The 25,330-nt window shown below is 55.4% G+C and overlaps 1 protein-coding gene across 4 annotated transcripts in view; it reads left to right on the forward strand.

The window, feature by feature from the left end:
- The window catches only part of ZDHHC3 (zDHHC palmitoyltransferase 3), a 54,689-nt gene extending 30,977 nt beyond the window's left edge, over positions 1-23,712 (forward strand). The window contains exons 4-8 of one of the 4 annotated variants that reach the window (XM_025989294.2): positions 5,185-5,281; positions 5,944-6,025; positions 6,136-6,231; positions 10,198-10,328; positions 12,870-14,512. In XM_025989294.2, the coding sequence (XP_025845079.1) occupies positions 5,185-5,281; positions 5,944-6,025; positions 6,136-6,231; positions 10,198-10,328; positions 12,870-13,028 (565 nt within the window). In that variant the 3' untranslated portion in view covers positions 13,029-14,512. Of the gene's footprint in view, positions 1-5,184; positions 5,282-5,943; positions 6,026-6,135; positions 6,232-10,197; positions 10,329-12,869; positions 14,513-21,460 lie in introns of those variants that run through there. The other 3 variants (XM_025989288.2, XM_025989306.2, XM_025989290.2) reach the window with 3 other exon arrangements.
- Positions 23,713-25,330: the final 1,618 nt, after the last annotated feature.

Genomic DNA, 25,330 nt, shown 5'->3' on the forward strand with positions numbered 1-25,330 from the left:
CAGTTTACCTCTGAGATCTGTGTTACAGACAAACTCAAGGCTTGCTTGTGCCTGAGGTGGAGGCACCTGTCTTGCCTTTTCTGCCACCGGAGACGTTGTCATCCCCTGAGGAAAGAGGACCCAACTCCGGGCAGCCCAGTGTGGTGGAGCAGGCTCCCACTTCACTCAGAGTTGGAGAGGTCAGCGCTCTCAGAGTCCACTAGTGCTCCCACCACGCTGTGAGACGTGGACCAGGCTCCCTCTGAGCTCGGCGCTGTCCTCTGCGAAGGGAGTTGTTGCCTGGCAGCTTGTTGTGAGGGTTAGACATGAATAACTATATGAGTCAACTGGCTCCCCCAGGAGAAACCATTGGTTAGTAGAAGTGTGTCCATGTGGCAGGGCGAGATGGGTTTATAGGCTGGACTAGCAACAGGGAGGTGCGAGCTTTGCAGGAAAGAACTTTCTGGTCACCACAGTGGTTCTTTCTCTTTCCTTCCTGAACCCCGGACTGCCTCCACTGCCTGGCATTTTGCTCACCGCCTCCTCCTCGCCTCTCTCCCCAGGATGATCCGAGGGAGGTATTCTTGAGTGCTAGTAAACAAATCAGCTTCAGCAAAACAAGAGCTGCTGATTCAGATGCAGTTGAGTGAGGATGCCTGTGTGTCGCCTGCTCCTGCATCAGGAAGTGTGTGCTGACAACTGCTCCTCTGTGAGGGCTCGTGGCGGCCCAGGCCATCTGGGAACCCGCGGTTTGGGATAAGCCGATCCCCAGCATGCCAAACAGAGCTAGGTTTGTGACTGCTGGAGCCAAGGGGCCTGCTGCCAGGCTTGAGAGAGTCAGTGTCTGTCTCCCTGCTGGGGCGAAGGTGCATGTCTGTGTGCATGAGCACACACCTGGCTCTTTGGATCTTGTCCTCCCAACAGAGTCCCATGGAATTTAAAACTATCCCCATTCCCTGAGCTCTGATGGGTACCACAGACACTCCCTGACCCTGGATGGATAGATGTTCTTTCCAGCCTGGTGGTTGGTGTGTGGATGGATCCTCTTGTGTGGATGGATCCTCTTTCCACCAAGAGGCACTCTGGAACTCCGGTCTGCTTTTGTCCTGGCATTGAGAACCATGGAGGAATGTGGAAACCCTGTAGAGGGAGCTATTCTTGCTAATGAAGATAGCAAGGCTTATGCACTAGGTTCCTCTTGCACAAGGAGATGGAAACCATGACCCTGGAAAAGCCTCACACCCCTCTACACTCCCCACCCCTCACACACACATACACACTGAGGCTAAGATAGTCATGTGGTGCTTAGGGTCCCTGCTAGATTCTCAATTTGTCTCTCTCATGGTTGTTACCACTGATAAAATTTATATAGCACTAGCAGTATTTTTAAAGCATTTCACCTGCATCATCTCTAACCTTGAGAGATCAGGACTAATTCTGCAGAGGGCGATTCAGAGAAGCTAAGTTTCTCTGCCCAGGGCCCAACATGGGGATCTAAGAGCAGTGTTCTTACTGCTACACTGGACTTCCTTACCCAGAATTGTTGCTGAGCTGAGACCAAAATGTGGTAGATGCTTTTTTGCTTATAATTTGTTAATCACAGTGAAGGAGATGTGGGATGAAAACCTGTGTACAGAGTATGGTCCACTTGGTATCCTCTTGCTGTGCCTTTTTCTCTTGCCCTGCTGGGCCTCCCAATCTGATGTGGTGGAGCCACTTCCCAGGCCGGCTCTTTCTCTGCAAAGGGGGGCCCCGGGCTTGGCCTTGGGCTGTAGTGGTGGATTTAGACATGGCCCTGACCCTGGGGCTTCCCACTCAGGTGGGGCCGATGCACTTTCCCACCCTGATACTGTTTGGTAAGTGCTCTGTAAGAAGATACACAGGCCCTCACAGATACAGCTATGTTTCCATGGTGGGCCATCACCCCGGCTTGGCCCAGGGCCTCAGCCAGCTCCTCTAGGGGCTAAGAGCCACAGGCCCAAGCGCCTGTGAGCCGATGAGCTCGTTGGAATCCACCAAGCTTTTGAAGGAAGCGCTTCCGTGCCTGAAAAATGGCAGGGAACCTGGAAGAAGAGGGAAGGTGAGGCACTGCCCTCTTCTAGAACATTGATTAAAAAACACAGAAAGGGCTTGGGAAACCCCAAAGTCAGGGACATCAACAGACGCCTGCATTGAAGACCTTAGCGCTATGCAGCGACTGTTCCCGCAGGCTTAGGACATGCTACCAGGCCCCCGGTGCCCGTGGCCCCAGGAGCTTACCAGCCCACAGCTCTCACACGAGGGGCAGCGAGTGGTGCCTGAGAGGAGTCCCAGAAGAGGGCCAGCGCACTCAGGGAGGAGCGCAAGGAGGTCAGAGATGAGAGGTTCTCCCCAGTGGCAAGAGTGGGGAAAGTGCCCTCAGCTCCTGTGTCTGGGGAGGGGACCGCAGAGCTGTCCTGCCCACGTAGCCGCGTGGAACAGGAAAAGGGCTGGTTCTGAAGTGACAGATTCCCCACCAGGGTATCTGGGGGTCGTGGGAGGCCCACAGCTTTTCTTCCTCGTGACGGCTGGTGCCCAAGGTGAGGCAGCTGGATGGGCTGCAGGGCTGGCCTCACCTCTGGTGTACTCCAGGTCTCAAATGCAGAACCGTTGCAGCTGGTGGTTTTGTAAGCCGTAGGTGAGATAGCCCCTGGTCAGGACCTCTCGCCACGTTCATGGATGGACCCCCCCACCCACATGCACCCTCGCCTGACCCCACAGCCTGCTTCTGAACAGCTCCACACGCTGCGGGGAGGACCACCTGGGCATTCCATGTCTTTGCAGGCAGGTAGCTCAGAGCCTGGCACTCTGGGCCAGCTTCTACAGCTCTCAGCAGCTGTGCTTGCTTGTCCCTGCTGCTCCCTGGAGGAGGAGGAGGAGTGTTCTGGCATGGCCGCCCAGTGACACGTAGCCCGTTGTGAAACTCACTTCCTGGGGTGCCCACTGGGTCTCTTTAGAGGCTGAGAGGAGAACACAGGATGGATTTGCTTAAGAGCTTGTTGAAACTTGGGCAGCCTTTAGAGGATGTCAGGCCACTTGGCACATCTGTGCTGCTGACCAAACACTGCTTTAGAGCACCCACTTAGAACCCCCTTGCAAAAGGAAGCACAGGTGGAAGAGAAACCAGTCAGGAGCCCAGAGCAGGGAAGGAGTGACCCTTGGAGTATGGTCCCTAGATTGGGAGGGAGCTAAGACCCCAGAGCTGAGGAAGGACATGCAAGGTGACTCTGCAGAGGGAATGTGGGGCCTGGTGGAGGGAGCAGCTCAGTCTTCACTGTCTACTTGTCTGTACTCTTAAAATTCTATCCTGGGAACAAGTGTTATCAACTGAAATCTGTAGTATGCATATTCATATGTAGTTTTAATTGGTAACATGCATACAGAGAGAGATGGGTACCTGACTTTCTCTTTATATCCCTCCGTGTCCCTTTCATGCCTCTTTCTACCCCTGTCCTCCTGGCTCCCAGGAAGATTATAGAGCTGGGCCAGCATCTCTAAGATGTGCTCGTTCCCCCTATGCTAGTGAGGACCTTCGAAGTTGTGGAGAAGAACAAGGTGAAGACTGGCCAGGCCCCCGTGATCAGTTCTCACCTTGTGCTTCCAATACTTACTTCCTGTGAGTGGGGAACTTGAGGCTCCAAGTTTGGTCAGTCTGACCAAGGTAGCTCAGACCCAGGCCTACCTTGCCACCGAAGCTCATGCCATGCTCAGAAAAGGTCACAGGTCCTCCTTGGGGTGTGGATGAGCCCACAGCCCCAAGTCAGCCATGGCCTCGCCATGGGGCTCTCGTTCAGAGTGGTCTGTGCTTCCTGGTCTGCAGCCTGGGGAGCACCTAAACTCCATTCCCAGAAGAGCTCCTCCTGTGCTTTCCCTGCCCTGACAGTCGTCAGAGCTCAGTGAGTGTGAGCTCACCACGTGTGAATGCGACACAGCCCTTCCACCAGCATCCACCTGTCATGGCCCACAGTGCACTTAATTAAGAACCCAAGGTAGGGCAGCCCTGGTGGCTCAGCGGTTTAGCGCCGCCTTCAGCCCAGGACGTGATCCTGGAGACCCGGGATCGAGTCCCACATCAGGCTCCCCATACGGAGCCTGCTTCTCCTTCTGCCTGTCTCTGCCCCTCTCTCTCTCTCTCTGTGTCTCTAATAAGTAAATAAAATATTTTTTTAAAAAATTAAGAACCCAAGGTAAAGTTAGTTGTGGAAATGGATGGAAAGAAAAGCTAGTGTGAACTAAGGGGCTTCCAAAAAAGAAAAGTTCCTAATTGTATTCTTTCCAAGCTTCTATTTACAGTATTTTAAACTGTTCTGAGCAGATAACAACCTCAAAATAATGTCAAGGAGCCTATGTTAGCAAATTGAGAAAGGACCAATTTCTGGCGAGCCTATCTATTGGCAAAGGAGTGTTTCTAAACCTGAGTTTTGGGGGTAGGTGCTTTCAAGGCCCTGTGAGCCTGTATTCCTGTTTCAGATTATTTCTTCCAAAAAAGGGGCAAGGAGGGTGTTTGGTAACCAATAAACTTGAAACAGTCTCAGTCCCAATATGAGCCCAATTACAAGTTAGTAATTTGCAAATTAATGGCATTTCTGATCAACACTTAAGCTCAAATATATTCTGCTTCTGCAGCTAAGAGGTTGTTATCTTAGAGCTGGAAGGTTCTTGAGGGGCACTTCCCGTCGTCCTAGACATCCTGCACTTGAGCCCACTTTGCCTATTCCGCTTTGCCTATTCCGGCGCCCTCTGCGGTCAGCCACACCCTCCCTGCTAGCGCCCGGCCCTTGGGTTTTGGGTCTTCGGGGGATGTTGGGAGCAACTGTTTTCTGTATCCTATCTCAGACTCTCACGTTGTGGAAACTGCTTCTTTGCTCCATCCTGTCAGTAAACCGGATTCACAGCTCTCCGTTAGCACCAGAGAGCAGCCTCTTGCTCAGCCCCTCAGTTCCACCCTGTTTCATGTTAAACGAGAAGGGGCCTCGTTGACGTAGGACTATCCCCTGTTTGGAATAAGTGTGACCATGGGGGTCCTGACCCGCCTTCCAGGCCCCTTGCAACACGCCCAGTGGGACAGCAGGTAGTGCCCAGGAGGCCCCGTGCACGGAGTAGAGCTAGGGGGTGGGTTCTCTGCTCCCCTCGGGCCCCTGCTGCTGTGAGGACACCCCTAAAGGTCTGCCTTGTGGGCCCTTTCAGCGTTTGCAAGCGGTGTATTCGGAAGATGGACCACCACTGTCCGTGGGTCAATAACTGTGTTGGCGAGAACAACCAGAAGTACTTCGTCCTGTTTACAGTAAGTCAGCTTCCGAATCGCGCCCCACCTCCACGGAGCCATGGAGTGCTGTGGTCCTTTGGAAATTCTCGGCACTCACAGTGTTTTTTGCTGCTGTGCAGAATATAGCCTGGCCTTCCTCTGCCTTCCTCCCAGAGCTCTCCTGCCTATTCCTATGCCCTCCACTTGAGCTTCTAGAAAACTGGCTCAAGTTGATTGGTTATAAGCAAGGGCCTTGTACTGGGCTCCCCTCCCAAGAGTCCAGTCTAAGTAGCTACAGAAGCCCGTTTGGGTGGTGATTGCAAGCCCTCCCTGCGAGTAGATATAGAGAATATTTAGCACAAGGGCTGCAAGAGCCCTTGGCAGTCAGCGCCCAGACTTTTCAAGTGAAGGGAAGCCACAGGCCTGGAGCACCCTGGCCCACCTAGGGCCCAGGTCACACCTGGCGACAGGCGCTGGTTTTTATCTTATTCCACATACTCCTAGTAAGTGCTGCTCACCCCAGTCCCAGAACTGGGATGGGAGACCAGTAGAGGAATCACCAGGTGCCTCTCTGGCTCTCTCCTGGTCAGCCCTCAGCCAGAGTGTTCCGGAACGGGAGGTTCTGAGCACCCCTGTCCCGGGAGCCTGTACGATCAGAAGGTTCTCACAACAATGGCGTCTGCACTGCTTTCCTGTTTCAGATGTACATAGCTCTCATTTCCTTGCACGCCCTCATCATGGTGGGATTCCACTTTCTGCATTGCTTTGAAGAAGACTGGACAAGTGAGTATGTGCCGGAGCCTGCCTCCCTGCTCCAAGGGGCGGTGTGCAACCCAAGCAGGGCGGGCTCTTGGTTTGTGTCATGGTGCCAGGGGCCAACCCCATTTTATTAGATCTGCTGCAAGCCTACGGACTGACCAGGGAAGGGACAGCTGAGGCCCGACTCTCTCTTCATGAAAAAAAGCAGCCCCTTAAAGTCAGTTCCACAGGTAAAGTAGTGAGTGGGACAGACCCTCTAGCCTGAGGGTCCCCAGGGGAAATGCAGGCCCCCACAGGAAGCACATCCCAGGGCATGGGAGCCCTGCCAATGGAGAGAACCTTTGTCTCCTTGTCTTTGGGAAGAGGCACTTTAGGGGCACCTGGGTGGCTTAGTCGGTTGGGCATCCGACTCTTGATCTCAGCTCAGGTCTCATGAATTCAAGCCCCACATTGTGCTCCATGCTGGGTGTGGAGTCTACTTTAGAAAGAAAAAAAAAAGAAGAAGAGGCACTTTAATCAAAAGTCCTTTCATTCCAGTCTCACAGAAATCCATTCTGAACTTTTGATTTTTTGTGTGTGTGATGGTTTCTTAACTGCCTAATTACCGATCTACATTAAGGTGATAGAGCAGCTCTTCCTGCTGTAGTGGTATCCATTTCAGTGCACAGGCACTGAGGAAGGAACCCCAGCCAGAAGGCCACACAAATCCTGAGGGAAAAAAATAGCTGCTATGAAAAATGAAGGCAATTTTATGATTTTAAACAAGAATAAAAATAAGAGAGAAGAAGTAGATGTTGGAGGAATTGAGAGGCCACATGCTGGGCAAGATCTCTGACACACACAGTCTGTGAGACAAATGCCTGGAGCGGAAGCATCAGGCTTTGAATGAAAATCACTCTTTTTCATTTCACCATCTTTTAGAATTGTGCCCTTCCTATATGTACTGTCTTCTTGGGCACTATCTTGCTGTTCTTGTCCTCCAGAACTGGTGAGACCGTGGGAAGGACGGGATCTTTAGCTCCTCTCTGGATGTGAAGAGGCTGGCCCCGTCCCCTGGCCCCTCTGGCCTGGCCTCACCTGGGGGTGGTGCGCGGGGGGAATTGAACCCCATGAGTCTCAGCTTGGGCTGCCATGACAAAGTGCCACAGGCTAGGTGGCTGGCATTCCAATCTCTCACAGTTCTGGAGACCGGGAGGTCCGCGATCACGGTGCCAGGAGATTTTGTTCCCTGGGTAGACTCTGCCTGGCTGGCAGATAGCCACTTTCCCCTTGTGTGCACATGGCAGAGAAAAAAGCTCTCTGGGGCGTCTTCTTGTATAGGCACTAACCCCATCCTGGGGGCCCCATCCTCCTGACCTCACCTAATCCTCACTACCTCCCAAAGGCCCCATCTCCATATAAAATCACCTGGGGGTTGGGTCTTCCACATATGAATTTTGCGGGTGACAGCAGTTCAGCCCGTGTCACCGTGTCTCCCAGTTTTTGTGACTACTGCAGTTCTAGAACCAGCCAGAGGAGGAAATTCTAGCAGGCGGATAGTATGGAGAAGAGTAGGGGGCAGGAGGGTCTGGCCCAGACCATTCTGCACAACTGGGCAGGGCACCAGCACATTCCTTGGTGAACATTCTCAAGGTACATGCATCCCGCTAGGCGCTCCTCTCCAACTCCAGATGTGGCCTTGACAACTTAACAGTGGAGTCTGACAAGGACATTTTATTAACCCCATCATTCCCCCCACCTGCCACTGTCAGGTTAACAGTGATAAGAGTGACCCGGACCATCTGTGAGGCGGAGCGTCTCTGTCTTCAGATCACGGCCAGCAGGGACCATTTCATTCATGCCCATTAAGAGCCAGCTGCGGCACACAGGGCTTTTTGAGCAGTTCCTTATTTCAACCTTACAACAAGTCTGTGGGGGGCAGGAGGGATGCTCCCACTTAGTAGATGACAAAAGCTGGGGCTCCCAGGGGTCTAACAAGTCCCCAAGCTTACATATCTAAGAAGAGGGCTGTTATTCAAGCCCCGGTCTGGAGCCGGCTTTTCCAGCCCTGCCTGGATGACCCCAGTGCCCAGGCTCCTCCCTGAATGCTCTTGATTGTCTTCAGTTGGGATTCCTGATGGAAGAGGCATGAGGCACCCAGTTCCTGTGGCAGCTAGGCCAGGACAGTCCCCAAGGTGGAAGCCTGAGATTGGCCCATTGTGACAGTTAACTACCATCACTGCTCAGCCTCACATCCAGCTTGTGTAAGAAGGGGAGGGGGTGTCCCCAGAATCAGGGCACTTTGACTTGAGGTTTGAAGAAGGGTAGAGGGGTAGTTATACACTCCTGGGCTCTGGCTCCTGCCTCCCCAACTCCATTCACATAGTTCCCAGGGCCAGTCGAGGAGGAGAAGGGTATGTGTAGCTGTGTGAGGATGGAGAGCACGCCATGGTGCTGGGCTCCGCCTCCTCCCCGGCCCCGGGGCAGCCAAGGTGAGGACAGAAGGAGCAAGGCGCCTCTTTCCAGTGGGCACCTGCCATGTGCACATGCGGGGCCCCGGGATGACCTGTGCAGATGTTCTCGCGTGTTCTCAACCATGCCACCCAACGTAAGAGAGAACTAAAGTTCAGAGAACCCCGGCCTTGTGCCCACACTCCTTTGTTACCAGGCACTACTCCAAGTCTGATAGTCCAGCAGGGAGCCAAAGTCCCGGCCTTCTTGGGGCTGGAGGTGTGGTGAGCAAGGCAGTCAGCATGCAAGGACGGGAACAAACATGATTCCATGGCGTGTGGGGTGGGAAGGATGCAGGGGCGAGACAATATTAGTGGGGGCTTCTTAGCAAGAGCCCGTGGTGGGGAGTTGGGTCCAGGATCCTCACCCTGCTGTGGCTGCCTGACTGTGGAACCCTCATCCTGCCCACCCTGCCCAGCACCCAGGAAGGCAGCTGCCATACCCAGAGCCTCCCGAGCTGGCCCCACCAGGCCCTGCCAGCAAGGAACCCAGAAGGGAAGGCATTTACAGGCATTAAGTCCCAAGGGAGGCGTGAGGTGATAAAGGCCTTTGGATGAGAGGGTCCTCACCACCCCCCCCCATGTAGGGCTGCTCAGGAGAGCACTGAACCCCCAGGTTCCGAGTTCCCAAAGCCCAGTGAAGCCCAACCCTCCCCCCCAAATCAGACCCCTCCGACCAGGGCAAGGGGCCCGAGAACTGGGGCAATGAGAAACATGCACAACCGGACTAATGGGTCGAGGTGGCCGTCAGTGGGGTCCAGGGTCCTGGGGTAGTGAGTATCATCAACTGGGACCCCCATCTCCCAGTGTTGTCCACATTCCCCCAGGCAGCCCCGCTGCCCTCCCCCACCATCACCCACAGCACCTCTGCTTTGCTCTCCATTTGGAGGTGCTTCTGATTTAGACTTGGCCCAGACGGAGGTTTCTGCTGCTTAAAACAGAACCACCCATTTCGTCCAAACTCCCTGCTCTACTGAGGAGGGGGCAGAGGCCTGGGCGGGGACAGGGACTTGTATCAGGTCACACCCCCGGCAGCCTGGGCCCAGAGAGGCCAGGAGAGGGAGAGCACCTACTCTGGGTCCTGCAGCTCTCCGGTTGGACTGACCGTCTTGTGATGCAAATGCTCCTGGGAAGGGCATTTCCCCTGGGGCTTATTTCACCCCCCAGCTCAGGCCCAAGGCCAGCAGCTGAACTGCCCCCTCATAAACTTCGAATCCCAAAACCCCTGAGCGATTCTCTGGACCTGGCCCCTTCCTGTCACCCAGAAGCAGACAGAGGTGTAGGAATGTCCAGAAAATTCATGGCCAAACCAGAACCACACCGAGGCCCCTCCACCTGCGCAACCATGTTGTGCTCTCTGTGGAGAGGAGGGTCTCCCTGTCTTCATGCCTCAGCCCTGAGGCCTTTCTAGGGCCTTCCATGTGCCTGGCACTATGCTTGGCACCAGGATACAGATGCTGGCTGAGAAAAGAGCAAGGGATAACAGGTGTGAGGAGGGGAAGCCCCAGGAGGGGCCTGGCCCTTGGAGAACCTGCCTGAGGGCAAGCTGTGCAACCAGGTGTGGGGCAGGACAGTGGCCGCCTGGGCCTAGACACCAGACACGTGTGGCACCGGGAGGTGCCAGGCCATGCGGGGCTGGGGGCATTGAGTGGCATGCAGTGGGCAGCGGCCAGCAGCCCCAAGTCTCACGTGTCCCTTTCCTTTCAGAGTGCAGCTCCTTCTCGCCACCTACCACAGTGATCCTCCTCATCCTCCTGTGCTTCGAGGGGCTGCTCTTCCTCATTTTCACATCAGTGATGTTTGGGACCCAAGTGCACTCCATCTGTACAGATGAAACGGTACGTGGGCGGCCTGCCCACCCCATCCACTCCTGGGCTTGGGGGGAGGCCCTGGGGCAGGTGTTGCTGGGAGGGGTGTGTGCAGGCCAGACCTGTGACCAGGGCCAGGTGTGAGATGTGCAGGGCGCACGCCTCCATTACAGTGACACTGGATCTTACACACACACACACACACACACACACACACACACACAGGCCCACACCCACACACATACTTGAGTCTTCCCTTGGGGCAGGCCCAGCAGGTCACAGCAGGAATGGGGCCTAGCAGCCTTGGTGAAGGGAGCCCTTTGCCAAAAGTCCTTCCATCCTCCCATTATGGTTCTATCTTCTACACACTGCCATGTTAGGCACTCTACCGGGCACAGGGACACCCTTCCCTTCCCCTCCAAGGACTAGAGGCCTGGAGAGAGGATGATGGACAAAGGGTGCCTTAATCCAGCTGAAATGGGCAGGGTCAACGTCCTGAAAGAGGTGGCCGCATGAGTAGGTCCAGAGAGCAGAATCAGGAGGCAGCCCCGAGCTGTGGGCATCAAGCCCTCACCTGGCCACTAGATCCTCCGCTTGGCCCAGCTCTGGTTCTCGTCCATTGCCTTCCCCCCACCCCCACCCCCGCCCCCACCCCTACCCATACCCACAGTTCCTTCTCTGTAGACTTCGAGGCTGCTGGCTGGGAGGACTGGAGCCCACTCCCCTGGTGCCACTGCCACCACCATTGTCTGGCTACCCTAAGTGTCCAAAAGCCTCAAGGTGGTCAATCCATTGCTGTGATGTGGGCATTTCTTCTTTTTGGCTTTGGGTTCCAGGTGAGGAGCCCCAAGAGGAAGAGGCAGCACTTAGTTTGGGGAGCAGAGGCATGAGGTCCTGGCTTCCCAAGGTCCCCCTCAGGTGGTAAATCTCAGTCATCCAGGGGCTCTGTAGGACGGCTTCGGGCCTGCTGATTACTTAGCCTCAGATGGAGGCTCGTAGGAAGACAGACTCCTTGCCACTGCCCCCCAGGCCCTTCCCTGGGGGTGTGGAAAATCAGGGGTTTGGCGCTTCTCAGCAGCAAGGCGCCATCTTTTGGATCCAGGGAAATTTCCGATGGTTTAGAATGTTGGGGTGGCTCTCAGCAACTTTTATACCTTTTTTAAGAAGTAACATCATTGTAAGAGTTTCTGTAACAATAGTAGCCAATGGTGTAGATCTGGCTATGTGCCCAAGCGGTAAATGTGACCAGCTTCTCTGCCTAAGACCCGCAGGGAACCCATGGGTGACCGTCTGGCCCCGCCCACTGTTGCATACGGCCAGGCCACACAGGCCTTGGGCTCAGGGAGCCAGAAGGAAAACTCACACAGCCCTGTCCTAGCTGTCCTCCCCCTTCAAGGCCATTCCTAAAGGGAATTGTGTTGGAAAGGAAAGCAGAAAAGAAGGAAGGGCGTGTCTTGGGAAAGCGCATGGACCCTCCGCCTGGACCCTCCCCGCTCCCTCTCCGTGAACAGAGACTCCATTTAGGCTGGCCCCTCCGGCTCCTCCCTGCTCCTCCTCCTCACCATAGACCACGGCAGACAGACCCTCAGCCAGGCTCCTGCCAGGCTGCTTCCCTCCTGTTCCTCTGGGCAGCGTCACATCCTCAGGCCCTGCCCACTGACCAGCTCCATTGGAAGAGGGGTGAAGGGAGGGAACTGGCTTCCTCCCTAGCCTACTTTTCCCGTGAGGCTTAGTGGGGAAGTAGTCCAGCCTGTGGACAACCACCAAGATGGCCTCTGCTCCTGCTTCTTCCCTGAGGAGCACCGGGAAGCCCTTTGCCATGCCTGGGGCTGGCTGTCTGTCCAGGCAGCCCCTCTAACCTATACTAATCCCTTTCCTTCCTCCTCTGTGGTGGCTTCTCCCCTCACCCACGGTCTCCTACTCCTGTCTGGCCTCCTCAGGTTGGCCTCACCAGCCCCGCTAAGCAGGGTGCTTCTTTGACCTCCCGGGCTGGTGAGACTAACGATGCCAGAGCAGTCATTTGATTTGTTCCCTTTTTTTTTTGTCTGCAAAGTGGTCATAGTAGTGCCAGACTTGAATCAACCCAAATCGAAGGCCAACATTGGCTGTCATGATCACGAGCCCCTGCCAGCCCTGAGGCTTCTTGCATCCAAGCCTTCACAGCATTCCTGCACACAGCCAGGCCCAGCACCAGGCCGGAAGCACCTCCGCAGAGCCCAGTCTGGGTAGACGTGCTCCTCCACTTAGTGAAACACACTGGATCAGCATGCCCAGGAATCCTGGCTCAGCAGCCTGTGGATTTGCTCACTTTCCCCTCCCTGGAGGGACCTGTAAATATGTGCCCACCCCACCGCTACTACCACCAAAAAACAAAAACAAAACAAAAAACCGCACTTTTTTTTTCCTTTGACACTTTTTATAAGAGAAAGAGAAGAAACATGTATCATATAGGTAGCTCTGTGGCTTGACAAGGAAGCATTTACTCCATTCATCTCAAGCTAACGGACATTCGTCCCCAAAATCCACAGCAATAAAGTGCTTGACTGAAAGTATGATTGTTCTTATTTTCAGGGAATAGAACAATTGAAAAAGGAAGAGAGAAGATGGGCTAAAAAAACAAAATGGATGAACATGAAAGCCGTTTTTGGCCACCCCTTCTCTCTAGGCTGGGCCAGCCCCTTTGCCACGCCAGACCAAGGGAAGGCAGACCCGTACCAGTATGTGGTCTGAAGGACCCTGACCAGCATTGCCACTCAGACACAAACCACATCACAGCACTACCGTCCTGTCCGTTCTCACGAATGTTTAAATCGAGAAAAAGCAAACCAACTACTCTAAAACTTTTTTTTTTAATGTCTCCAGTAAAATGGCTGAGCATTGCAGAGAAAAAAAATGTCCCCATGTTTTATTTTTAAAAGATCATCCTATCTATTTTTTGGTGACCGAAGCTGCTCTTCTTTTTTTTTCCTTTTTTAAAATCACTCCTCTGGCCTCTGATTTCCTCTCTGCTGTCTGTCTGGCCTGACTAACGTGGAGGGTGCTGTCTCCCGGCCCGCCTCTACTAACAGGGAGCCGTTGGCCGGTGCGTGGATGGACCGGCCTGGACGCCTGGTTAGGGATGCGTGGGAGAGGCAGGGGGGCCGTGACCTCCCGCTGCCCAGGAGGCAGTGGCAGGCGCCCCAATGGGACTTAAAGCGTCACCGAAGACAGATGCTTACCACCTTGTGACCAAGAGGGACGGGACCAGGGCCAGAGCCCTAAGAAGGGCCCTTGGCCCAGTGGCCTCATCCCCCATGTGGACACGATTTGCCTCCTTGTACTCCATGGGCTTGGGTGTGTAGAGTGACTTCTGGAGGGTGGGGTGGGATCAAAGGGGTCTTATTTGTATTCTGAATCACCAATTATATTCCCGCTGATTATTTGGAACAGTATGAAGGAGAGAGTTTTTCCAGCTCAAAATGCCTTACACAGTCAAAAGGAAAAAAAAAATCACACTATTTCAGGTTTTCTTTGTCTGCTTACTCTTAGCACCCCTCCCCCTCCATCTCCTCCTGCCCTCTCCCCCCCCACACCCTCTTTCTCTCCCTCTCCCAGCAAGGTGGCCAGTCAGCTGCATTAATGCTGAGTGACACAACCACAGCCCCCAAGGTGCACGGCCCATCATCACCCCCCTCTGCCCCATTTTGTAAATCTCCAAAGTGGGTACCCTTTCTGATGTTTTAGACACCTAAATGTGCACGTAGCCATGTCTTATCTGTATTTTAACCTGGGAGGCCGTCATCTGGCCCAGGGATGACCGGGATGTAAGGTGGACATCGCGGCCCGCAGGCCTCTGCAAGCTGGCAGGTGGCCATCCGGCTCACGGGAACGGGCAGCGCGGGGACTGAGTGGCCTTGCCATTCGGAGGCACGAGGCCTGAAGAGAGTGGGGAGATGAGACGGACAGGGATGCAGACATCACAGACCTCGGAGTGCTGAGCATCTGTGAATTTGTACACGTGGATTTGAGGTTTTTTAAATGATCACCACGAACCTCCTTTTTTAGCTTGTGCTGCGGGTGGGGTGGGGAAGGTTTGTGAAGCTCAGTGCAGGATGGAGGAAATTCATCTAGCCATGTGATTCTCCATGAACAGTACGTGGAACATGCTGCCTCTTTTCGATTCTGTCCGTGCTTCCACATGGAAACAAAATGCAATAAAATTTTTCCAAAACCTGTCCTTGAGCCGTGCTCTCTCACAGCGCTACCCTCGGGGAAGCCGAGGGTCCGGGCGAGGCGAGCGTGTGGTGGTAGGGCCCTTGCTCCGCTGCCCTTAAAGGACATTTATTTCCGTTCCTCCTCTTGACCGAGGCGTCAGTTGTGTTGACTTTATTTATTTATTTTTTATTTATTCATGAAAGACACACAGAGAGAGGCAGAGACAGGCAGAGGGAGAAGCAGGCTCCATGCAGGGAGCCTGATGCGGGACTTGATCCCGGGTCTCCAGGATCACACCCCGGGCCAAAGGCAGGCGCCAACCCGCTGAGCCACCCAGGGATTCCCAGTTGTGTTTATTTTAAAGGACGGGTCAGTCAGCCACATGCCCTCGACCGAGCCTGCCCCCGACCCCCACCTCTGCTTCGGGGATTCTGCTGCCTAAAACCCCCTCGGGAGCTCCTGGCTACAGAAAAGCCTTCAAGTCCGCAGCGTGGCCTCTAGCGCCGGCCACGCTAGAGGTCTCTTTCCTCTCCCCACCCAGCAGAAAGCGGCATGGAGCCAGAGGAAGTCGCTAGAATGTTCCAGTCCTTTGAGGCGCTCCTTCTCATCCCTCCCGGGTAACCAGAAAACTCCACAACCCTTCCTGAGGCTCGCCTCTTGAGACCGGGCTCTTCATGCCCTAAGTCTAGCCTGAGACCTCAAGTGGTTTTTACTTTTTTAAGATTGTATTTTTATTTATTAGAGACAGCACGAGCAGGGGGCAGAGGGAGAAACACTCCCTGCTGAGCCGGGAGCCCCATGTGGGCTCGATCCCAGGACCCCGGGATCCGGACCTGAGCTGAAGGCAGACACTTAACCGACTGAACCACCCAGGCGCCCCCGAAGTGTTGGTTTATTTTTTTAATACTGTGTGTCTCCCATAGGTTTTTTGGTTTTTGTTTTCCTTTTTTAACAGTTCACTGAGGTATGTAAAGGCCACAGTGGCCCTACAGTGACTTTAGAACAGTTTTCGCAGGCTCTGGCCCGCTCCCGCCCGTCAGGGATCCATCCCTTGGGAGGCAGCGCTGCCCTCTGGTCCTGCCGGGGGAATATTTTTTAAGTATTTGGATGCCCTCCAAACACTCCAAGGTTTTGTGTGTGTGTTTTTTTTTTTTTTAAGTGACCCAGTTTGGTTCTTTTTCCCGTGGAATTTCTGAGGAGTGCAGTAGAGAGTTTTGAAAATGTATTGATTTCTTTTTTTGGTAAGTCCTAAAAATAGAAATTCATCGCTTAAACCCGCGCATACTATGCATATCCTTCCCAGAGAAAAAAGGTTGCTCTCGACCTCCTGCGTGATTCCACCTCTGGGCTTTTACGGAGCCCTTTGGCTGAAAGAAGGGATGCTCCCCGGCTCTTCAGGCCCTCGGAAGATAGGAACACCCCAAGATCCCCGAGGCTTTCCTAGATCACTTCCATTGAAATGGAAGGCATTTTGCCTGGAGTTCAGTGACTAGGGATGTGGCTGTCTTTGCAGTAAAGTGATTGGTTCCGGGCCTGGCGTCCACACGGGAAGAAACCGGCTTCACACACGGCTGGGGAGAGTTGGGGAGAGAGGATGTGTCTCTGCACCAGGGCGGCCCCAGCTTTTGTCTGCAGCCCTGAAGGTGTGTGCCTGGGAAGTGAGCCTATAGCGGCCTCCTCTTCCAAAGATGGGTCCCTGGAAAGTGGGGGGAGGGGGGATAAAGAGGAAGGTGACAAAAAAAAAATTTAAAAAAGAGGAAGGTGACACAGGGATCTGGATCAGGTGACTCCTGCCAGCCTGTCGGCCTCAGACAGGGGCTCCCAGCAACTGTGCTGAACATGCAAAAGGCCCACATCCCAGCAAACCTCTGCCCATGTGCCCGGGCTTGGGGACCTCATGCCCCACAAAGTGAGCATGGGTAGCAATGCGTGTTCCCGTCTCCTGCTAGTCACACTGATCCCTCTCTGAAATACTTTGTTTCTGGAGAACCAAGTGAGCCACCTGGAGTGACCGGCTTCCATTCACCGTGCCTCGGCTGCTGAGAAAGTCCCCGTCCACCGTCCTGTTTCAGGGATCTTTCAGATGAGGCGGATTAGGAAGTGTTTCTGGACCACCTGTGTCAGGTGGGCATCACGCAGAAACCCCGGGCTTGGGGAGGCTGCATTGGGCTCCCCCAGCCGGGCAATGGCCCTTCAGCTCCTCCCCACTCGTGGCTTATAGGTGCATCGCCCAAAGGGTGAGCCAGGGGTCTCAACGTAGGAGGGGCCCTTAAATACCAAAGAAGTGTGAAGAGAGGACAGTTCTGTGGGAATCCCTCTCCCCAGAGGCAGCGCATCTCCAAGGGGTCCCCGGAGCACCAGCGTCAGCGTCACCGAGGGACTTGTTAGGCCGGCCTCGGGCCCAACCCCAAACTCTCGGGGCGCGCCCTGGGTCCCAGGTGACTGACACGCCGTCTCTCAAGGCCTGGAGCCCCACGGGGTGTGCAGGGGTCTCCCACGTGGTGCTGCCAGTGTGCCGACTGGGCACCCCCCTTACCCCACAACCCACAGCCTCCCCAACAAATGAACGCTGAGCAAACAAGAAAGGTCTGTTCGTGTGAAGTGGGAGCCAGACCGTTTGCCTGTCTGTCCATCTGCCTGCACAGTTCAGTCTGTCCACCTGGGCTCTGCACCAAGGGGTTCACTGGATTAAAGGCTTCACGGTGACACGGATACAAGCCGCTGGCCGCTCTGCCCTCCCCACACGGAGACTTCATTTTCCCACCTTCTCCCTCAGGAGGAAGTCCTTGGTGGCATGACCCCCGTGGGTACCCTAGAAGTCGGAGTGGCCCCGGGTCCATCCGCATGCACAGGTTTGCAGAAGCCCCTGGGAGGCACCCGCTCCGGACGCAAGGATGCCCTGAGTCCCCCTCCTGCTGAGGTTACGCACCCCGGCGACCCGGCACTTAGGCCCTGGCTTCTCCCAGGCTCTGGTTCAAGTCCCTGCTCGGCTGCTTCGTTGTGTGTGTGACTTTGGGCCCCGGCTGACTTAAGCCTCCACGACCTCATGTGTCAAACCAGGGAGGTTCGTCTAAATCACAAGGCTGAGCGAGGATTAAAGGGGCGTCGTGACCGGCAGTGTGAGGGTGGCGTCTGGCAAACGGCGTGGCTTCAGCCCACGTTAGCTCTGCTAGACCTCTGCTTCCCAAACCACTCACAACAGTTCACGATTAGTGAGATGCTTGTTGGTGTGCCGTGGCCTTTTAAAAAAAGGACATAAATAAAAATGCGCCACAATTGTAGAGTAACTGTGGTTTCATGGAACTTTGTGGGGGGCGGTGCCAGGTTGCACCGAAAAGTATCGCCCTTTGTGGGTTGTAGTAAAAAGCTGCGAGAGTGTTCTTCGGCCCTGTAAGGAGGAGGGCAGGTGACGTGGGTGGCAGCCTCTCCAACTCTCCCTCCAGTGATGTGGGGAGCAGAGTGGGGGGACAGGGGCAATGATCTCTTGCTCCGAGGGTCTCAGCCGAGCCTTACAAAGCCTGTGCTCCCTCGGACGCCTTAGTCCTAGTATGTTCATTTAGGGACTTCGGTGGGTTCGTTTGCAGATCACAGCTCCTGTGCCACCCTGGCACAGGGGCCCCAAAGCCTCCGTCACACACACCCTACAAGAGACGTTGGTTCCAGCCACTGCCCCCTACCCAGGAATCAACCATTCTCGTTCGCCTGGGCCTGAAGTGGGTATTACTGCTGCCGCCACAAACCTCCTGCTCAAGAACGTTGCCTTCAGCACGTCTTTAAATCCACACGAAACTCAAAATTGAGTCCTACCAGGAGAAACGAACCCCACTGGATCCTCCTGAACCTGCGGTTCAGACTCTCAGGCCTCTCTTATGCCTCAGATGCATTCGGAACATTTGCTTCTGTCCAGACTCAGAGTTGATACACCTGGATGTTTGTCCATCTCTCTGCTCAGGAACTTTATCTGGTGGACGGGACGGGCTCCTTCCAGAATGTTCTTATGAGCTTGGTGAAGAAGTTGGTGCTCACTGGGAACACGCCACTGGCATGGACACAGCAATCCTGCAGGCTCTGGCTTCCCTCTGCCTTTGTGATCAGCACGGGTAGAGGGAGAATTTGTAGGAGGATTGAAAACGCACTGGGCAGAGGGGAGACACTGGTTCTCGCCCCAGTTCTGACGACCAACAGGACAAGTTTTGGCTACGGCAGTGGCCTCTCAGACCCTCTGTTTTCTCATCTTCCAAGTGTCAGTACCAACACCCACCTCCTCTCAGGGTGGTGCGAGGACCCCACAATCATGGCTCTGAGTGAGCCCAGTCCGTGTGGATACAGTCTGCCATTTCTGGGTGTCCCCTCTGTGGCCTGCCCTGCCTCCTCATGATGTCGCAGCTTCCCTGAAATCATGTTCTTAAAATGCCTCTCTTGACAGGCTGCTAAGGGTTGCCCAGGAAGGGAATGCAGGGTCCCCAAAGCAAGTCCCCTCAGTTGGCCACTGCTGCTTCTGCTAAGTAGGGGGCGCCTGGAGAGGGGCCAGTCTGTGGGCAGCACAGCATCCGGTGCTCTTGACCTAAGTACATGAGGCTCCCGCAAAAGTTGTCAGCAAGGTCTGTTTCCTGAAACGGCTCCTCTGTTCTGATTACGACAGTAACACCCGCTCAAAAGTGGTGAAAGCTTGGAACATACGGGAAGTCCACAGATATAAATACGAGTCATCCCAAATCCCTCCCCAGAGGTAATCTCGGGTCCCATGTCGTGTGCAGCTAACTATGCTGTCTTCCTTTGACACCGTTGGACAGGATTTTCCGGTGCGGTGTAAAACTGTGGACACCATTTGTCATAGCTGTGTTGTGTGTGGTTCGGTTTGTAGGATCGCTGACTTAGCTGTCACTGTGGGCATTTTGATTGTTTCCAGCTTGTCACCTTGTAACTCGGTGTTCAAGACCGTATCGCTCACATTTTTGTGTCTCAGATTATTTTTTTCATCTTTCACTGTGAAATTACTTCCGACTTACAGAGCAGCGGCAAAAATAGCACAAAGCGCTCCTATATCCCCCCTCCATCGGTCTTTCTAAATGTAAACATTTTATATGGCCACAAGACATAACCTGGGAACTTATCAATACGATACCATTAACGGGTCTACCTGCTTTATTCAGACTTGTCCGGTTGCCCCGCTGAGACCCTCCTCTGTCTCATTGTGTCGCTTGTCACGTCTCTGGAGTCTGCTCCAATCTGCAGTGCTGCCCAGTCCTTCTTTGCCTTTCATGAATTTGACCCCCTTTAAAAAAAAAAAAAAGTAAGATGAAGGGCACCTGGGTGGCTCAGCGGTTGAGCATTTGCCTTTGGCTCAGGGTATGAGCCCAAGGTGCTGGGATCGAGTTCCACATCAGGCTCCATGCGAGGAGCCTGCTTCTCCCTCTGCCTATGTCTCCGCCTCTCTGTGTGTCTCTCGTGAATAAATAAATAAAATCTTTTTTAAAAATTGAGATGAAATTCACATAACATAAAATCCACCACTTTGGTGCGTGCCGTTCAGTGGCATGGAGTCCGGACGTAAGGCCGTGCCACCTCCACCTCTGTCCGGTTCCAAAGTGTGTTCATCAGACTCCGACCCTTTTGAAGATCAGAGGCCAGGTAGTCAGTAGAGTATCTACCCTTCAATTTGCGTTTGCTGTTTTCTGGCAATTAGATCTAGATTACGCGTTTCTGGCAGGAAAACCGCTGAGGTGGTGTCCTGGGCGCGTCATATCCTGAGGTCGTGCGATGTTAACACATCTCGTTATCGGCGATGTTACTTCCCAGCTGGTTAAGGCGATGCCTGCGAAGCTCCCACGCCGGTTTGCCCTTTGTAATTAGGACCTTACAAGGGACGTACTTTGAGATCAGATTCTTGACTCCTACAATTTTTTCAAGAGCCAAGAAATGTAAATCTCTGAGATGGAGGGGGAAGAAACAGTGCTGGAGACGACCTGGCCCGGAGGACGGGGCAGACCTCAGTTGGTGTGTGTGCCTCAGTTTCTCTCTCTGCATAACACAAGGGATCATACCAGTTATGTAAGGCTCTTGTGTGGAAAAGAAGAGAAAACCTAGGACGAGGTCCTCAGAGATCGTTCTGAGGTGGAATGGGTCGTGTGAATGAGCAGTGCCCGAGCCGGGCAAGCCCACAGCAATGTCCCTTGGCTTCCGGAAGAGGCCCCAGTGGGGCTAAAAGCCTTTGTGGAGGGTGCTGTGGCTTGGAGAGCTGACTCGGCTTTGCCTCCAACTCCCGTGGGCCTCTCCCCCTCCCACACCCTCTTTCTGTGGCCTGGCGGCCGACGCCCAGAGGCAGGTGAGTGGGCAGCTTGGGAGGAGCCACAAGGCAGTCTGCACCCCCCCGAGCGGGGCCTGACGCCCACCCAGGCCTCCCCGACCCTGTGCGCCCCCGGCTGCCCGCCGCATGCTGGCACTGGCTGTGCACGCGATCTGCTTCCTTGGCCCCGGTGTTGTTTGTACCCCGTGCTCCTCCGCTACCGCCCGCACCCCTTCTTCGTGCTAAGTCTGCTGCACCTGCTGGGGGGCATGGCCCAGAAGCCCGGAGGGGGGCAGGTTCGTCTTCTCAGTGCTCTCAGGGCAGCTGCGATGTTACTCCCCAATCCGGGACCCCTCGGCAGCCTGGCCTGACTTAGTGAGGCTGGGGAACCCCGGCAGCAGCAGGGGGAAAGAGTGGAGGCCTGGGGTCCTGGGCGGGGGGGACACGGGCCAGATCCCCATGAAGGCCCCCGCTTGCTGTGCCGCTCCCCGCCGCTCCCCACTGTGCCCCTCCAGCCCTCAGGGGCCCCCAGAGCCCTGACCTGGCCCAGGCTGGCTGTGTCCTGGCTCCCCCACCCCTCACCTCACCCGCCCCCTGGGCCCCGAGCTCTGCCGGCTGGGGGTGTGCCGGGGGGCGCGCAGCCCAAACCCCACTGACCCTCTTCATCCCGTTGTCCCTCCAGGGCATCGAGCGCCTCAAACGAAAGCACCAGCCCAGGGAGCGCAGGGGCAGCTGGAAGTCGGTGAAGGAGACCTTCGGCGGGGACTTCTCCCTGAACTGGTTCAACCCCTTCTCTGGACCGTGCGACCCCGAGCCTCTCAGTGACAGGGCCTGGGTGCGGCAGGCGGCCTCGCTGTCCGACACGGACAACACGGAGACCACGGAGGAGCAGTCGGAGGAGAGGAAGGACGAGGACTCCGTGGAGGTGATAGATGAGTGAGGCTGCCGCGGGGGGAGGCCCGTCACCCGAAAGCCGCAGGCAACCTGGACGCACCCCTGCACCCCGCTGCCGCCCGCAGACCGCCCGCTGCCACTGCCATCCCCTGCACTGCCTCATCCTCTCCCCGGGTCGGACCGGGTCTTGGGGGGATGGACTAGGGGTAACGAGAGGACGAGACTGTCCATCAGCAAGGGTCTGCCCAGAGCAGGCCTGGACGTCCCTCCAAGACCGGGCGTCCTCAGCATCTGGCACAGCCTCGCCAGCAAAGGAAGCTCCAAACGGGGCAGCCCGGGGGCAGGAAAGAACTTGCCTTTGGCCTTTCTTGGGATGTCTGTCTTCTCTTGGGGAGGTTGGGGCCCTAGCTCCTGGCTTTGGAGAACGAAGGCCATGATGTTATGATGGAAGGACAGAGCAGGGCTGGCCGCGGGGACCCCGGCTGGGACAGTGACATCAGAAGAGACCAGCCTGGAAAGGTCTCAGGATCCCGGCTGCTCCCCGGGAAGGCTTGTCTGACCTAGGACAGGGGCACAGCTGCCACAGCCACCTGCAAGGTCAGACCTGAGGGTCAGGCTTGGCTTGAGGAGGCCCTTCACTGGGCTGGACACACGCATACATGCGAGACGTGCCCAGGCTCAAAAGGAGGGTTATGACCGGAACTGTGTCGTGGCAGTGGTGCCAAAGCTGAGCTCCCATCCCGTCCCAGGTCTACGAGAACTGTCACTGAGTTGGAGAGCTTGGAGCCGTCCTGCCTGGTGGCTCCAGGTCTGTCCATTCACAGGTAGGGATGGGGGAGAGGACCTATTTAGAGCTGCTGGGGACCTTCTGAGCACCCCCCCCCCCCGCCCCCGCCCCATAGCTTAATTAACTTTCCCTCTGGAGGGAATCTCACAACCTACGTGGGCAGCAGAACTGACCAGAAATCTGGCCTGTGTTTTAAACCACTTCTCACAAGATAGGGCCTATTGTGTTTCTCTGAGAGGATGGGTGGTGGCCGGGGACTACAGATTGACGAGCCAGGAAGACACACACACACACACACACACACACACACACACACACTCTGCCAGGATGAGCCTGGTTGAACCCCAGGGTTAACTACCCAGCGGGGCCGGTGTTCACAGAGCCACCTGTGCTAAGCCCTGCTCAGAGTCCCCGGAGGACATCCCACGAGGGGCTGATGGTGAGGCTCTAACAGGGACAGAGCAGCCAGGCCGTAGGCCCATCTTGGTCCATATCAGCTTTTTTTTTTTTTTAAGATTTTATTTATTTATTCATGAAAGAGAAGGAGAGAGGCAGAGACACAGGCAGAGGGAGAAGCAGGCTCCATGCTGGGAGCCCGACGTGGGACTCGATCCCGGGACTGGGATCACGCCCTGGGCCGAAGGCAGACGCTCAACCGCTGAGCCACCCAGGCGTCCCTATATCAGCTTTAATATTTATTCATGACGAGGGCAGGAGGGCTGGTCGGGTTCGAGCCTGTGGACTCGCAGTCTGGGCAGGACGCGGCCGCTGGCCCCTCTGGGAGAGCCGTTCTCGGATCACAGAGGCCTGTGGTTTGTTGTCCTAACCCGGGAGGCAGCCGGGAGGCAGGGGGGCTCAGAGGGGTGCAGCACGGCGACCATATACCAAAGACTCCACACGCGAGGGGAAGCAGTGCCGCCCCTGGAGGCCCCGAGGAGGCCGCACGTAGAGTTAGGGTCACCACTGGCAATGTCCGTCTCCATGGATTTCGGGCCCTGGTCGGAGGGGGGCTGACGCTCCTGCTCGGGCCCCCCCGCACAGCGGGCTCATCTTGCACCATAGCTCAACGAAGCCCACCGGGTTCTGGGGCCCCGTCCAACCCTGAGCTTCCTGTCCTCACTGCACGGCGACAGCATAACACTGTGCTTGCCTCACACTGGACTGTAACCGCTGTCAAAACCCAAGGAGGGCTGCGGGGAGGGACGCTGGGCGCACACTCCACCTCCGGGCTCTGAATAAAGCTCTTTGCTTGACTTCGGTGACTGGAGTCTCCTGTCTTCAGCAAGAAATCCCAGTCCAGACCCCTGGGCAGCAGGGTCCTTGGGCTTAGTCACCTCAAGGGCACCTCTGTCCCCGCGGGTGGAGAAGGACAAGCGAACGTCCAGGATGTGGGTGGAGAGTAACTAACCAGACCTCTCCGGGTCATCTCCCAGCGGGTGTTTCCAGCAGATGGAAAACTCACCTTTCATTTCCTCAGAGCACTTATTGCAACCTCCCGTAGGCCTGGTGCGCCCAAGATTACGTATCCGAGAAACCACCAAGGAGCTGACACCGATGCAAACACACAAGGGGTTATTTACAGTATACCCGACACAGCGGAGCAGGACTTGGACCCCGAAGTGGGTTAAAGCTGGGGTTTTTTTTTTGTTTTGTTTTTAAAGATTTATTTATTCATTCAGAGAGAGCGAAGAGAGAGGCAGAAGGAGAAGCAGGCTCCATGCAGGGAGCCCGATGTGGGACTCGATCCCAGGACTCCAGGATCACACCCCGGGCTGCAGGCGGCGTTAAACCGCTGCACCACTGGGGCTGCCCAAAGCTGGGTTTTTTTATAGGCTGGTCTAGGGGATTTTCAGAAGGGGTGGAGGAATTTCTCAAGTTCTGTTTACATTCTGATATTGGGCTTTCAAGGGCATTGAGCTCTGTTCTCATTCTAATATGGGACTTTCTAGGACGTTAAGCTGTAAACTGTTTTCTTCCTGTAACTGAAGTAAATTTCAGCTCTTATTCCCAGGGGCCTGGGATGGCTGCACTTGTGCTAACACTGAACTTAAAGTCGAATGGCCTTAATTTTCTCGGCCTCCACAGGCCAGGGAGGTGGGCATTTGGGGCGGGATTGAGGGGGTTGACTTTTCAATTTTATTTGAGAGAGACAGACTAAGAGCAGAGGGGAGAGGCAGAGGGAGGAAGCAGGCTCCCTACTGAGCAGGGAGTCTGAGGCGGGACTGGATCCCAAGATCCTGGGATCATGACCTGAGCCAAAGGCAGATGCTTAACCATCTGAGCCACCCAGGTGCCCAGGATTTTGACTAAAGCCAGGCCACTGCCCTTGAATGTCATGCCAATCACACCTAGAATAACGCCCACTCAACCCAGGCCTCTGCCAAAGCTCGTCCCTGGGGTTAAAGCCTTTGAGAAGCTCCCCCCACCCTCCACCCCCTCCCCCCGCCAGCGTCCTGAGTGCGGCCCAAGGCCCAGTGATCCCTCCGGAGAGGCCCTTGACCTGGGAAGTTCCGAGGATCAGATGGCTCCTCAAGGGCCCACGTGATCCGCCGCTCGAGATTCTTTAAGAAGCCTGTTCGCAGAATGAAAAACCTGACCCAGGGGACCACGCAGTCCTCGCGAAGCAGTCAGAGTTTAATTAAAAGCATATTGATCATTTGAGCAAGTCTCTGGAGGGCCGAACCAGAAGCAGAGGCTTCAGTTAACAAAGCAGGGCTTTCAGCGCCAGGAGCTGCCAGGAGGAGGCACCCCCTCCCGGAAGACAGCCGGCCCGGGGAACCGACCCCCCTTGAGGGAAGGGGGGCTGCCGGCCCGGGTCTCCCTCCCCTGGGCCTGCCCGAGGCTTCTGAGCCCGGGAAGCCACCCCTCCCG

Source organism: Vulpes vulpes, chromosome 9 (genome assembly GCF_048418805.1).
Source record: "Vulpes vulpes isolate BD-2025 chromosome 9, VulVul3, whole genome shotgun sequence".
NCBI classification, from domain to species: Eukaryota; Metazoa; Chordata; class Mammalia; order Carnivora; family Canidae; genus Vulpes; species Vulpes vulpes.